General features: G+C 41.0%; 1 protein-coding gene across 1 annotated transcript in view; it reads left to right on the forward strand.

The window, feature by feature from the left end:
- Positions 1 to 927: 927 nt before the first annotated feature.
- MAP3K20 (mitogen-activated protein kinase kinase kinase 20) overlaps positions 928 to 15,509 on the forward strand; it is a gene marked incomplete at its 5' end in the record, with an annotated part of 58,015 nt that continues 43,433 nt past the window's right edge. Inside the window, one exon of the mRNA XM_082001511.1 lies at positions 928 to 1,086. Coding sequence (XP_081857637.1) covers positions 928 to 1,086 — 159 coding nt within the window. The remainder of the gene's footprint in view (positions 1,087 to 15,509) is intronic.

Here is a 15,509-nt window from a genome sequence, read left to right on the forward strand (position 1 = left end):
GGAAGATGCCGTGTCCTGCTAGGTCCCACTAAGGACCTGAGGCTTCCTGATCTTACACCATTAAAAAAAGAAACCTAAAATTAGTCATTGTTCATGCACTTAGGTGATAGCGTTTCTTGAAATTCGCTACAGGCATAAGCTTTATCGCTGTGAAATCTCCACGAAGGACGTTCTGTTCCCCTGGCAGCAGACATGGGATCATCTCTTCAAACTGCCGACACCAACCTTGGCACAGGCTGCAGGATTTCACATACTGTAACCCAGATGAATTACCGTGTACTTGTGCTTTGTTATAACATGCGAACAGGACTGAGTCACTCGAGAAGAGACGTTTGCTATGGCCAGGTTTTCCACATCCGTGCGCGAAGTGCTCCTACCTCGCCCCGAGTGCCGGCAGCGCAGATGGTGCGTGCTGAGGCACCGCTGCCCGCCTGCCGGAAGGCTGCCTGCCCGGCTGGGGCCGCGCACACGCCTTGTGCGCGGCCGTCGCGGTGGGAGAGTCGGCGTGCCTGGCATGCCTGAGCTCCTAGGCAAGCTCGGAGCGGAGAGCGTGCTTCCCGTCCGTCGGCGCGCGTCGCTCGCGTTGGGGAAGGCAGCAACGCGCCTGCCTTTTGCAGAGCCGCTTCCAAGGTGTTTGGGAAACGTCAGTGTTGTTCAGAGGAATATTTTTAGTCATTGCTGTCTCCCAGCTGCCCCTAATAGCTCATGCAAATTATGCAAACATTTGCATAACCTGTTGGAGTGTGAGTTCCCAGGCTCTTTTCCTCCTGTGCCCCATGGATTTTGCTGTAGCATGTTTATAGCGACTGGTTCTGGTTTTGGGGTGACTGAGCATGGGTAAGAAAGTCCATAAATCCATGGAGCATATATGTTAATGAAAACTTTTCTCTTCACAGGTTTTGCTGTGGTATATTTTGTCATTATGAGATGTCGTCTACCAGTGCTTCATTTGTGCAAATTAGATTTGATGACTTGCAGTTTTTTGAGAACTGCGGTGGAGGGAGTTTCGGGAGCGTCTACCGAGCCCGATGGATTTCTCAGGACAAGGAGGTGGCTGTAAAGAAGCTGCTCAAAATAGAAAAAGAGGTAAAAGTTTACTTCTAACTCACTTTGTCTGCTCTGGAAACAAGGACAGAAATTCTTTTCTAGTGTCTTCCATCCTCTTGATAATTGAAGCAAAGTACCTTGGGCTTTTTGTTTGTCTAATTACAAAACCCCATAACTGGATGATGTTACAATAGAGACATACTGTGAGGGCCCCAGCCAAGGGTGTCTATGATTTAAAGAATTATTGTTTTACTGTTTCTTTACTGTCCTCCCTCACTTTTCTTGTTTAGCAGCTCCTCTCTGTCCTGGCCCTGAGGAGGAGGAGAGATAGCTGCACCTAGCAATTTCCCTTTGATACTGCTGGGCACGTTGCTAGATAGGAAGAAGTAGTGTTCACTGTCTTTGCTGCCTTCCGTTTTCTCCTCTTTACGTCTGGTCTCCTAAGTGCTGTGGTTCGCATCTGTGTGTTCACTATAGGCTTAATGTGTGTTGCTTGGCATTGTCTCTTCCCTGCCTGCTGCAGGTTTTGATCTGGGGTTCCACTAGCTCTGAGTTAGTCATAGCTGCACTTCGTCTTGGTCTCATCTTGCAGCGAGGTTTAAGTGTAACCGCTCTACCAGTCACCTTCCCTCGTGACGTCCTGTGCACCTGGAAAAGCGGACAGGTCTGTGGCAGTCCTGTAGGAAAAGGCAGTATTAACTGACTGCACCTTTACCAACTAAGGTTGGTTTAAGTTTTTTGTGTTTTGTGGGGTTTTTTTTTCCCCCAAAGGTTTTTAGGTTTACCTAAAAATCCTCTTAACACTCAGCTTTGTACATTCTCAGCAGAGGCACAGTCTGTGTGGTCCTCACAGTGCTCCAGTCTGCGGGCTGGTCACCACCGCTGATGCAGAAGTGAGGACACGCCACTGTAGTGATGAACAGCACAGTTACTGGACTGCTGTTTCAGCATGACTGTATCTAACATGTATACAACATCCTCAGAGTGTTTTAGGAAGACAATTATAAGCTGGAGGACAGCAGAGCAGCGCTAGGGATAATATGCTTAGTAAATAATCAGACACCAAAGTTCATCCACTGCTGCAGCAGCAGTCTTAGTGTGCTTACATCATGCTTAGTGATGTTTGATCATGATTAAGGAAGTTGCTGTCTAAAATAGTGTGGAATTATCTCATGATTTTTCCAGGATGGTGGGAGATGTACACCTTCTGTCCAATGTCAGTTTGCACTGTTCCCTTTTACTATTTGTTACTATCAAAAGATACACAAAGACAAGTAAAATTGGTGCTATACCGTATCAGTAATGCGCTCCCTAAAAATTGCTGCCTGGCAGATCTCAGTAGTGGTCAATGAAGTATCTTTATTGAATAGATGTGTTTCTGGTGGAATTACACAGCAGCCTGTGCTAGACCTGTTGCTTGGTACTTCAAGCATTTTTGAAGGAAAATTTTAAAACTAATATTACTGCATCTTGTGATGGCATAAATCTTAGTGGAATGGGAAATGATGGAGAAAGTAAGACAGTCATACGTATTGCTTGAATCAGTTGGACCATTCAACAATTTTTTATTTTTTTTTTTAAACAGTCAAATACAACATTCATCTTGTAGTAATGAGGAACACAGGTTGCACACCAGGAAAAGGAAACCATATGCTGGAAAGAATTTAGTATAATTTAAGGGTTTATTTAGGGATTAATGAAGACTTGCAACTCATTGAGAGATCGTGTCTTGTTAGGCAGATTCGGTTAATGCCCTTGCATCATATCCAAATGAGGATCAAGTAATTTGTAAGAACCTGCTGTGCTTTATCTTGCTATGTGGCACTGGGGAAATGGGTGTTAGGCAGTAGGTGCAGACCTGGTTCTGTTGTGTTTAAAAGAATGTAAATGAACTGGAGGAGCAGGGGGACTGCAAAACATACTCAAAGAGTGGAAAGCAGGGGGGCTGTGGGGGAGCGTGTGTCAGAAGGAGGTGATGGACATCATCCATCAGGATGAATTGATGAGAGTTCCAGGTGTGGGCACCTTCTGTTGACAGTTTCCTGGGGAGGCAGCAGAGAGGCAAGTGGTGATGCCTTAAATAAGTCTAGCAAGTTTTGCCAGGACTTGTCTGTCAAAAACCCAAGAGGATTAAAAAATCAAAGCTTGTTTACAAAAATTGCATTTTCATATGGAGAAAATGCTGGGCTTGTTCAATCTAGTGCAAAAAGTTATTACAAGAACTAATGGTTGGGATCTGAAGCCAGGCAAATTAGAATGGGAAATAAAGCACAAATTATAAGGAGTAAGGATGAGTAATGCTTGGAACAGAGTATAAACGGAAGGAGCGAAGATGGAGAATCCTTTCCATCTCTTCATGTCTTCAACTGAGACGTCTTTTTTGGACAATTGTTTTTTTCAAGTTGTTGAGCTCAACAGAAGAGCAGCTTGATGAAGTATAGTGGCCTATGATGTACCAGAGGCCAACCTCAGTGGCCTAAAGGTCTCTTCTGACCCTAATGGCATACACATATAGTATGTTTATCTGTAGTATGTTTATCTGTAGTGATGACAATAATGAATGTCTGTGACTGAACTGTGTTGAAAGTCATGGTGAGTCAATGGCCTTTCTGATAGCAATAGAAAAACAAATTGCGTAACTGTATGTATCTGTGTTTAGTAGATATTTGGATGGTTTGCATTTAGTCTGGAAAACTAATTATTACCCTTTCTGATTTATTTGAAAGGAAGTGTCCTTTTAACTCCAGGACTGATTGTCTTGTATTTCTGTTAACTGCTGCCAATAATCCATAACAACTGATTAAAAGGAAAACAGAGGAGAATTGGGAAAAGCTTGCTCAGAGGAATTTTGTGCTAGCCAAGTCCAAGGGCACAAGCCAAGTCAATAGAGCTGTGGTATCATTCTGCAAATATGTTGTATCTGTGTTTCATTTTGTTAAACAAGCAAATCAAAATCAGCAAAGATCTTGAAGGCTTTATATTAGCCAAATGGCTAACAAGTTAACATGTGAAACAAAGACATTTTTGTTCCAGTTTGTAGCAGCATATCATACTAAAATATGTGCTCAGAAAACCTTATAAATCTTTGGAAGGGTGTTGCTCAGATGATTTCTTCAAAACTTGTTAAAATTTGAGAAATGGGAAGACCTCTGCAAGGCATTAACTTTTTATAGACAGGCAGTAAAATGTGATTGCGTGGGAAGAAGTGTGAGTTTATGTGAATAAAATACAGGTAAATACAGCTAAATAGATGTACTGAGAAAAATAAATATGCTGCAAGGCCTTGATTAGAGTATCAGATCTGAAACTCTGGACAAGACAGACTTCTGCTGATTAAGTAAACCATAGGAATGTGTCCCGAGTGATTAAATAACAGCCAAAACAAAATTGAACTGCCATTTTGCTGTCTAGTCCAAGCACTTTAGCAATTTTAAGTTTTAAGCAAGGAACAGGAGTTCCTTGTGAATTGTTTTATGGAAAATCAAACTATCAGTGTGATATTTATGGTGCATGTGGGGGGAGTAGAAATGCCTCCTGTAGTAGGATATGCCCTTGCTCCTTTTGCCCTAAGTGATAATTATGTGCACTCATTGAAGAAAATCACACACCCACTACTCAGGACGTTATTTGGTATTTTTGTGAACGATTTATATGAATTATTGGATAAGCCCATAATTTGGCTTCCACTGAAATGGATGGGAGAGATAGGGCCCAAAGGCCTTATTCTGCAAATTGCTAGCAGTTCTTCTGACTCCATTATCTTGAGCAGATAACTGCTGGAGCGAAATGTTACAACCTGTTGTTTCATGCCTTGCTACGTTAGGTTTTCACTGAATAGCACTCTCCTCCTTCGATCATCTGTACATCTCTAGGTTCACCTGTTATTTGTCACTGCTTTTGAAGGCTGTGCCTTTGGTGGCTGTTTTTTGGCAGCTGGCATCTGATCTGGAGTGTGGTTCTTCACCGGGAGCTTTATTACTGCTGGAATTTTACCTGAAATTTGAATTTAATTTTAATGTCACTGCTCTTTGGAAGTACTCCATGATTCATTAACGATCTCCATGCTGTTGATGGACAGCAATATTACATCTGATTTGCTTGCTTCAGCTGTTAGAGCCATGGTACTTAGGTACAAGTTCATTTGGTTTCATGCAGTACAGCTGGTCCTGGATTCCTTCAAAATGCTGGCAGTGGTCTGTGCAAACTGCAGGAGAGTGGCAGAAAAAAACCCAGTAAAAAGTAACTGTAATCTTATCAGGAAATAGTTCACCAGAAGTAACAGAACTAACTTGTGGATAAAAGATGTTAAACTGAGTAGCATTAACTGTGCATGCTTTGTTCAGTCATGTTTGTGCAATGCATATGAGTTTTATGAGATTTAGAAAAATATGTTTTTACTGGTTTTGATGCTGTATTCCTGGAATTTTGACTACCATGGAAATTAATTTTATATTGTCAGGTTTTCTTGTATGTCATACATGTGCAGTAAGCTTTAGGGGATCTTTTAATGTTTCATAAAACTTCTCATATGGAATGTAACACAGCTTATTCATTTTTTGATTTTATGATCCACTTTTGGAAGAGACTATCTAGAAAACACGGATTGGGCTTGTACCTTCCGCAGAGGATGAGTTAAATATAACCACATGCATGTCACTAGACTTGCCTCACTCATGTTTGTAGTCCTAAAAGAGGGCATGTAGTAATTTTAATATGGGTCATGAGAGTAAGGACTGGGAATGACTTTCAAGAGTAACAAGAGAAAAACAACAGAGTAAAATAGAGCAAATCAAACCAAACTGAAATTGATACTTAGCCCTGACAGGACTAAAAATAGTAGATGTTCTTTTTGCTTGCGGTTTATAGCTGGTATGGGTGCTTGGGTGCCAGCCTTGAATGACTCTCCACACTGGGACCTGGCTGTAATGAAGGGCAGTTTTGATGCTTTTTTACTATTTTATTAACTCTTTCTAGGAGCTCCTACTCCCTTACCCCTCTCATGTCTGAGTCAGCAAGTATTGAGAGTGATTCGAGGTAACATCTGCCAGGAAATGTCTGGATTTACCTGGTTCCAGCTTGGAGTGGGGGTGACAAACCCTGTGTTTCCAGGCTGTGGTCCTTTGGTGCAGGTGCTGTTGCTAATGAATGGTGAGAGAGGGCTTAGAGTGTGTGCTACGTAAAGGGTACATAAGATGTAGGAGTCAAATATATGAACTTTCCAGAGGTATCTGTACCTATATTGGAAAATTACAGAGTTCACAAAAGACCAGAAAGGTTGTATATGCCTAGAGTAAGTGATCTCATGGGAACCCTTCCAGGCCCATACTCATTTAAAGAAATACTGCTATATCTTGTTAATAGCTAAAAGGAAATAAAACTGTATTTATTAGACCAGAGAGGTGTCTTAACATGTTTTTGTTTCTGTTTTACAGAATGGTTATTTTGCAGGGTTTTATGTTTTTTTTTTTTTTTATATTTTGGCCTAGAGTGCTCCTCTTGGTGCTAACTAGGGTATTCTCAAAAGGTATCAAGAGGATACTTGGTACCCTTTCTAGTCTGTGGAAGTTGTAAAAATGCGTTCAGGTGCTCTGGCTATTGCATATTCTGTATCTTGCAGAATAAATTGTTTTGGATAGGACAGACTTCTGCAATAAATCTGTGACTGCTTTTGAGTTTGCCCTACTCTTGGCTTTCCTGCAAGGGATGTTTTCTGGAGGACTTTATTTGTAAATGAATGTCATGTTTTCAGGTGTCAAGAAAGTCACTGCATTAGATTTTCTTGGTGGGTGCTTTGGGTAAGACTGTATTGTAAGTGTCAAGTGGCATACGTGTTGCAACCAAAATGATACCAAAACCCCACTGGTATAGATGGTGTAGCGTTGCCAGAATACAATTCTTCTTGGAAAGAACAGGCTTTAGTTTCATTTTGTCTGTTCTCTGAAGAAACTTTATTCCTCTGTGTCTCTGCTCCCCAGAACGATCTCAGAAACATAGCAATCCAGGCACAGAAATGCATTTGTCTGTAGTTTGCCACATTTTATTGTAGTGAATTTTTTTACTTGGCATAAAAATATTTGAATACACAAGTTTTTCATTGGATTAGTAATGTCTTTCAGAGTTGCTTGATGTAAATAATGAGTATTTGTAGTAGGAGTTGTGTGGCTTACTGAGGTTTTTTGACCCACTGAATTTGAGATTCTTTCTTTTTGTATAGACTCTTAAGTCTTTTAAATCAAGACAATTTTGGCTTAATTTGATTTAGACATCAGCTTCAGTGAAACTGGCATGTCAGGGCCCAGACTGGCCATCTGTGGCTTCAAAAGTTCTTTTTGGTCAGATGAGACATAGTGACTGTCAGTGTTGTCAACTTAGCTTGCAATAAATGAAAAGCAGTTTCACAAGTGCTGGGAATCTTGCTGTAGCTGTAGTTAAGAAGTTACCCTATCCTTTCTTTATCAGCTAAACCACCAGATTTTGTACTGAAATTTTAAAGGGTTAAGTGCACATGCCCTTCTGTTGGCTGGTGGGCAGCTTTGAACAGTTACTACGTAAACAAACTTGATAAACAGGTAATAAGCTAAGATGCACCAGATTTGTCTGCTGCTTCCTTTCACTTGACTGTCTTGAATTTCCCTCAACTTTGTTAGTGTGAATCAAAATTGCATTGTGTGTGTGTGCTGCTAATCAAGAATACATACACAGCTTGGTTGAGGCACAGGAACTCACCGTGCACCTGATCCCTGGGTTCGGAATAGCTGTGTGAGGTTTGGACCCTTTTACCTCAATTATGTTTAATTTTTTTTTTTTTCAGAAGGTGCAACATCTGCAGGTAAACAAGATTTTATGCTAGTTTCCTACAAATTATGGGTAAATGCTGTTTAGAATAGGGAGAAAATCTGTCTTTGTTGATTATTTAGAAAGCACTTTCTTATCCTCTTTGCTATCTGCAACATGAAGCCTGTTATGATATTATTAAATAATCTCTAGGTTCATAATTAGTTTAATTCCATCATATATTGTCTTAAAAATTATTCTGTCAATCTGCTGCAAATTTTTTTTGACAGTGGATTGCTCAAGTTGCCAGCAGATACTTAGCTGCAATGAAGGATATTTTTCCTAGTTTTTTGTTTGTTTGTTTGTTTTTATTTTGCTTTAGATATGTTTCTCCCTTTTTTGTTTTCTTTTTGCATGGGCTCAGTTATTATTTATAATTTGCAGGAGGGGTTGTGTTGCTTATTTCTGCATGCCAGCAACACTTGACATCAAATGGCAGCCCTTTTGGTTCCCCTCCCACGACATTCTCTGACCCTGAGCTTCTGTTGAAGTGATCAACTGCAAAATGGTATTTTTGGATGTTTAAGCTGTCCTGAAGCTTCGCTGTAGAAATCTCATGGACACAGAAGAGATCCTTTTCTCTCAAGGTGGTGGTTTAGGCTGTTGCAGGCTCAAGCAATTGAGGGTTTGTTCAAGTTAGTCTTTTCTCTACATTTACCTAACTACATAGTTTTCTTAAAACAAAATTACAGTACAAAATCTGATGGCAGGTGCCATCTAGTAGTAACTAGAGTATGTTAAGAGATTGCATGTTTAAGTCTCAAGTGCTTTGAGGGACAGCTGACAATTTAAATTTCTGTGACCCACATTGAAATCTGTTGATGTTGCAGTCCCTGCGGACTCTAATTAAATAATTTACACTTGCTGCAGTATATGGTATGACAGATTATTGTCTCTGATAATACCAAAGTTGCTGTTGAGGTGCATGGAAGTAGTGTTTTAATCTAACACAGTTTCTGGCTTGTTGCTCATGTGTGTGATGGTTCAAATGGAGTCAGATATCTGTGTTCGAGTTGATGTGATCCGAATCTGCGACCATCAGTCTCCTGGGGGCCATTTTTCTCTCTTAGGTGTATTCAAAGCTGAGCACAGGGGCCACAATTTTTGGTTGGGGACCCCAAACTACCGACCACACACATTGTAGCAATGCAATTTTGAACAGCTGGTTTTGTCCTCTTAAGAGGACAGTAAAAAACTCAATTGGACTAGACATGCTCTCCTTTACCTCCCCTTTTTTTTTGTCCTTAATTTTTAATTGACTGCAAATAAGTTGTATAAGGGCCTGTAGCACAAGATTCTATTGAAAACAAAGTTAAAGAAAGTATATCTTCTAACTTTAAGGGAAGCATCAAAATCCATCTTCTTAATTGTAAATGATGCAACTAAGACTGTAAGAGTTATTTCACACTTACCTATTGCCACTTATTTAAGGTGCTGGTAGAGAAAGTTTCCTTTTTAAGAGAACAATTTAAACAGTCACAAGCAAACATCCAGACCTGTTTATGTTAGCTGGAGGCTGCAGAGGAGCCCAGAGAACAGCTTAACAGCGTTAACTCTTTCTCTCATAATCAATTAATTGTGCCAACACACTGGTGAGATGAGGCCAACGAAGGTGAATACCGAGCTGCTCTTCTGAGCCAGCTGCCTGCAAACTGACCTGCTTGTCTTTTTAAATGTGTTTCTTCTGTTGCAGCTCAGCTGCTGGGGAAGAATCCTGTTTGCAAATACATGTTTGCGTATTAGATTAATGTTTAGTGACCCTGCATTCTGCATAATTTCTATTTAAGAAAGCCATCGCCACTGGGGAGCTGTGTGACTTGAGCACAAGCGACCATTTTTCTGCCTCCTCGGTCCCCTCTGCAGCTCGGCTCCCTGGTGCCTGGAGAGCAGGGCAGCCTCTTGCACGTAGGAAGGGCCCCGCTATGGCCACAACTCCTCAGCGAAGTTGTGCCTGGCCCCTGTATGTCACTGACAGGGGACAGTGCCATGCGTCTTCTACTTCTCTCATTGCTCATTTATTTTACTCCAAAATTTCTGGAAGTTGAGGTTCCTTATGGCTAAATGTTGCAAGCAAGGGAGAGAAAAAAAATCATGTCATGATACACACCTGACCAAATAGCCACGGGGTTTGTGTATTGGGCACATGAGCTGCCAGCAGCTGCATCAAAAATAAGCGTGGTTTGTAAAAACTCTTGAGCTGCTGTAGGAGAAGCAAGGAAGATGTTGGTAGACACAAAAAGACAACATGCAGTTGCTTTGTACGAAGTTCATCTTTGGAAGGTGGGAAAAAACAAAGGCAGGCATGCAGGCTGGGCAGGTGTTGGCTTTTCAGTGAAAGCTGAGGCTCTCTACAGATTTTCATCTGGCAGAGGCAGAATAGGAGAGGTGAGTAGGCTGTTGTTCTGGAAACGTGTTAGAATAATCTAGTTGCTGCACCCTTGAGTGAGTGAGTGGCATTTTCCAGGAGGGTATCTTCTTCTCTTCCTTGGAAGAGTCACAGAACAGAGAAGACGTAGTGTGTGCCTGTGTGCAGTTAGAGAGGGGAAAAGCACAGAAATCACTTTTTGTCTAATCATACAATAACCTTCACTTCAGTAATGTTCGGTGTGTTTGAGGCAATCGTATCAAAGATGATGGCCTATAAGTAGTGATTAGTGGTTTTCCTTTTTGGTGAACCGTGTACTCTTAATCTCTTAAACCAAGGAAAAGGTCTTTCACTTTGACCTCTTTGCAGTGTGTCTGTGTGTGCTTGGGGTGCTGTGTGTGATCTAAGTGTGTAGCAACAGATGGATAAAATTCTGAGCTGTTGAATTGCTCTTCCCTTTGGATGTTGCTTTGCTAGTACCCCCCGCCATAAGCGTGTTTGAGGGCCTAAAGGCAAATACAAGATCAAGAAGACCACTCGTTAGGACCACAGATTTTGGAATTCTGCTCTTAACTTTTGGGTTTTTTTGATTTATGTATTTGTACCAAAGTCTATATCGTGAAGTCCTCTCTCCAAGCCAATCTCTCATCCATCCCATGCAGAAGTTGGCAATAGTGTGGTTTCTGGAACTGTGTCCCAAGTGGTTTACTCTGTTCCCATTGCAAGCTGCTTCCCTGTTAGTGCTGAAATTCTGGAAAGAGTCCTGCGATTTTTTGCTGATTAGCAATAAAGCTTAGTCCTCCCAGGGTAAACAAGCATACTGCTGTTACTTAATACATTTGAAATCTGCAGTACAAAGCCTCCTGCCTTTTCATTACTGTGTTTCTGTGCTATACTGTGAGCAGGGAGAGATTCCTTGCCTGATTTGGCTGTTACCAAGACAAATGTGGAGTTCAGCACTAACGGGGTACCTGGCTCAAGAAATTCAGGGCAAGTGACACTTGATTCTGTAACAGCACTGGCATAGGGTGTTAGCTCCGGTGACATGTTTCTAGCCTTGAAACTGTGACCTGAGTTCCCTTTTTAGGAAAGAAAAAGCCCACAGTCCCATTTCAAAGACTAGGGCAGCTGCTTTGTTTGTCTTTTAAAATCTGTATTTCTGCCTTTTTGCTTGGTCAGTGTTTAGAACCATTAAAAAAGTAAACGTGACATGGGGACCGAGATCCTGCAGCTAGAGCTTCTTTATAATTACATATTCAGCTGCAACTGTACAAAGGAAAATGAGAGTCCCTTTTCCTTTATGTACTGTATTTCAGTTTTCCCTTAGGTTTAAATTGGCATTTTGGACTATGTTCACTGGAGCCACTGAAGAGCTTACCAGAAAAGGAAGGAAACAGAGGGAGGGAAAGAAAGATAGATTTCCAAATGACAACCTTTTGAATAGTCCAAGTTCAATCCCTAAAACAAAAAGTGGAATCTTTTTTTTTTCTAAATAATGTGCTCTACAGTCTCACCTCTCATCTTGAGAAACATGAAAGAGCAAGTTAAAGAGATGACCCAAATCACAGAGTTCCTTTGAAAGAAGAAATTCAGCTGTTTTGAACACTTACAATCAAAGGAAGTGGTTTCCCTAATTACATGAACTATGTGAAAGCTCTCAGAATAGCTCTTCCACCCCAGGATTCCTTGCACTTTAGAAGTTTGCATAAAAGCTCACATGGAGAATCAGATGCAAAGTGTTTGATTCAAATTTTATTAGGCAAAAGTGAGCATACATTCGTATCTCTGGGTTTGACAGCTGGTTGGGTTTGGACCACAATACTGGGTTTGATGGATTTCAGTCCTATACTTTAAAATCTTTCACTCTTCAGGTTCTCTGGTGAGACACCCCTTTCAAGAGAGAAGTGGAAATGAAAAAACGGAGAAGGGATAGAGGGGTCCCTCTGTGAGCTTTCAGTTGAAGATTCTTCATCCTGATTAGGCTGTTCATCGTTGTGAAAATCCATCCCTGTACACAGCTTTTAAAAGAATGAGGAATGATACTTCCTCTCATTTTAAAGAAGCTGTATCTCTTAAAATATATCTTTTGAAGAATTGGGATCTGAACTGTATGACTTCAGTATTTTTCTAGCACCACCATTTACTTCAACCCAACAAAATAGAGTAGATATTTTGAACAAAAAAGCAATCTTTTTAGAAGGCTATTTCACTTTGTGCTTTCTTTTTGTACAGACACACTGATAAAGGTATGTTAGTCTAAACTAAACAGTGAGGACATATGAAAAGATGCAGAACACTTCTAAAGGCTTAAGATCTCTGTTCGTCAAGATTTCCTTTTCAAAAAAAAGGGATGCTTTTTTGGTGGTTGGGGAGTAATGGGAGCAAGCAATGGAGAACTTGGAAACAATACCAAGATCACATGAATGTAGGCACCTAAAGTTAGATACATCATTGACCCAACTGAAATGCTCGGTTTTAATAAGATTCCAAATTTTGGCGAAGTAGAGTATAATTTTATTTTTGCTCTGTTGGAATTGTTTTATTTGTCAAACAGTTTGTTAGCTAAAAATGTAGTTAGATTTTTAGCAAGAGTTACGAGCATTCATCACAAAATTGTCTGTCTTCAAAGTGCTAAAGGTAGGTATCTGATCTTTACCTAGCTAAAACTAAAAATGATTCTTCCTTTCCAGACCATCTCTGAAACTAACAAGGTGCTGTCCCTCAGGATATGATACGGAATAATTAATGGTTGAAGTATTAATAAATATTATTAGCAAGGTTTGCAATAATATGCAAGCCCGTCGCACTTGCACTGCACAGCAGTGATCTCCAAATGTTCTTATATTCTTCACTCAGAGCCAACTGCACTAATTATACACAGATTTGATAAAAACAGAGGTAATTTATGAAAGTGGCCTTAAGGAGAAATGTCAAAGCCCTCCAAACTGCAACGATTCAAACTCAAGAAGGAAGAAAGGCAGAAGGGCTATGACTGCCTTCCGGATACACAGGATCAGCCAAACCCTCTTTATAGTAACGTTGTATACTAATAACAAGATATTGCTAACCTCACTTGAAGTGAAGAAGGAATGTTTCTTCGGGTGCTTTATTCCTGCCAATACTGTGTCTTTCTTTTATAAGAGTTAGCCATCCTAAGCTCCATTTGTTTATTGTTGTTGGTCTTTTTTCCAGGCAGAAGGAAGGACTTTCCCTGGAATCGGGGAATTGTCCTCTAGAAGTGAACACCCTCAGCAGGCCAGTGATGTTGCAAGTAAAGTGCACAGCACAGTAACAGTGCGTCTGGAAAGTGAGGGGAAATGTCACGTAGCCAATACACGGCAGGGTGCTGGCTTGGTGGAAGAGAGTTCTGGCTGTGCCTGCTAGAGGGATGTCTGTCAGACAGCCAAGCTTTATGATCAGTGTTGCTGGAGGATGATTTTGCTTGAGTGAAGGAGAATGCTCAAAGTCATCCCAACCTTGCTTGACTTAGTCAAGGTGGCGTGGAAAACTACATTTGCTCGTGTCTGATCCTTGATGGGAGTTGATTTCTCCCTATATGTAAATTAGAATAGTCCTCAGAGAAGTTTTGCATACCTCTGGCGTTGGAAAATGCGAAGCTGTGGTGTATGTGATGCTTCCACACCAAATGAGATGTTGCTGGTTTGAATGTTCTTTGTGCCACTGAAACACCACAGAGCTCCTGGGCCCTGGATCCAGCTTGTGAGCTCAGTTCATCGTAGTGAACTTCGCCAATCTAATCCTTGTCATACTCTGAGCAGGAACCAGTAAGTAATCATGCAAGTTTTACAGGCATTGCTAGCAGGACTCTTACAGCTTTGAGGGATTTGTAAGTTATATTAATGAAGAGAGAGAGAGTGAAGGGTAACTAGGTATCATTTCCAACCACAAAAAATACTGAACACGTACACCGGTGCTGAGCCCTGTGTTTTTTCCCATTGTTTTCCGTCTCGGGAGATGTAATCCCAGATCAGATCTCTACAGGGCTCCACCAGAAAATGGGGTGAGATGCTACCAGGCAAGAGGACATAAAACTAGGAGACAACATTTATCCTTCTTCTTAGTATCTCCTCCTGTTATTTTCCTTCTGATTTAGCATTCTTTACTCCACGAAGCGGTTGGAATCCAGTGCCTCATAGTGTGAACTGTCTGGCTGAACTGGAGGAGAGACAACTGATGCACTATTTTAAGATGCAAATTCTTTTTTTGCTGTGCCCAGATTCAGTCTGGGATTTTCATTAGCTGCAGCATGCTACCTCCTCTTTGGCTTTTCAGGTACAGCCCATGGGAGAGAGGTTTCATTGGTGTGTTGCACGATGTGACCCCAGTCCTGAAGCTCCTGTGGGCTCATGTAATGCAGCGTTCCTGCTTCCTCTTTGCTGTTTCATTTATTGCAGGTTCTCGGGAAGCACAGTGCAGAGTGATGGAGGAAGTAGAGCAAGTCAATTGTTTTGTAATCACAAAGTAGATGATCTCCATTTTTTAACTGGCCTTTTAAACATTCTTAATCCCCCATTGGGGTATGTGTGTGGCATTCCTCTCGTATTTATTTCTGATGTGTCTGGAATTTTTCTAATAAAATTATGAAGGAGAAAATTAAAATGAAATCTGAAGATGCACATTACTGGTGTGGAAGTAGAAACTCACAAATGGAGAAATGCCAAAGCTGAATGTGGTTGCAAGATGTTCTTTCCCTTTACATGTTTACCCTAAAATATGCTGTGGTTACATTGTGGAGTATTATTGCAGTACTGTTACTTTTGCCTTCAACTGTCTTTTATTTACCATTTTTTCCAATGTCTGTATTCTTTTAGAAACTTTGGTCTGTTCACGTGTGTGAGAGCAGTTCTTAGAAATACTTTGTACATGCTGGAGAATGAGAATTAATGGAATGCATGATGCTGTGATTTTTCCACTTTTCTGACACTGTAGAGGAAATGCTCCTGGCTTGCATGTGCTCTGTTCCACCAAACCATTGCAAAGGACTTGGAGCAGGTCTCAGGCTTTGCATTCTCAGTTTAACTCATTGTTCAGTTTTTGCTCTTTCTGACGGGTTTGAACCACAGAGCCAAGGTTGGGGCACGGACATGGGTAGATGTTACAGTGCCTCTGGTTGTTCTGTCGTAATACTGGGGCAGGAACTGGTGTGGGGCATTAATGTTTGGTTGGAGAAGAGCAATGAGAAAGTCAGACTTTTGGCTTAATTTGGTATCCCGTGGTGGTACAAAACCTGCAAAACTGTAAA

Source organism: Phaethon aethereus (genome assembly GCF_964289735.1).
Source record: "Phaethon aethereus genome assembly, chromosome: 6".
NCBI lineage: Eukaryota > Metazoa > Chordata > Aves > Phaethontiformes > Phaethontidae > Phaethon > Phaethon aethereus.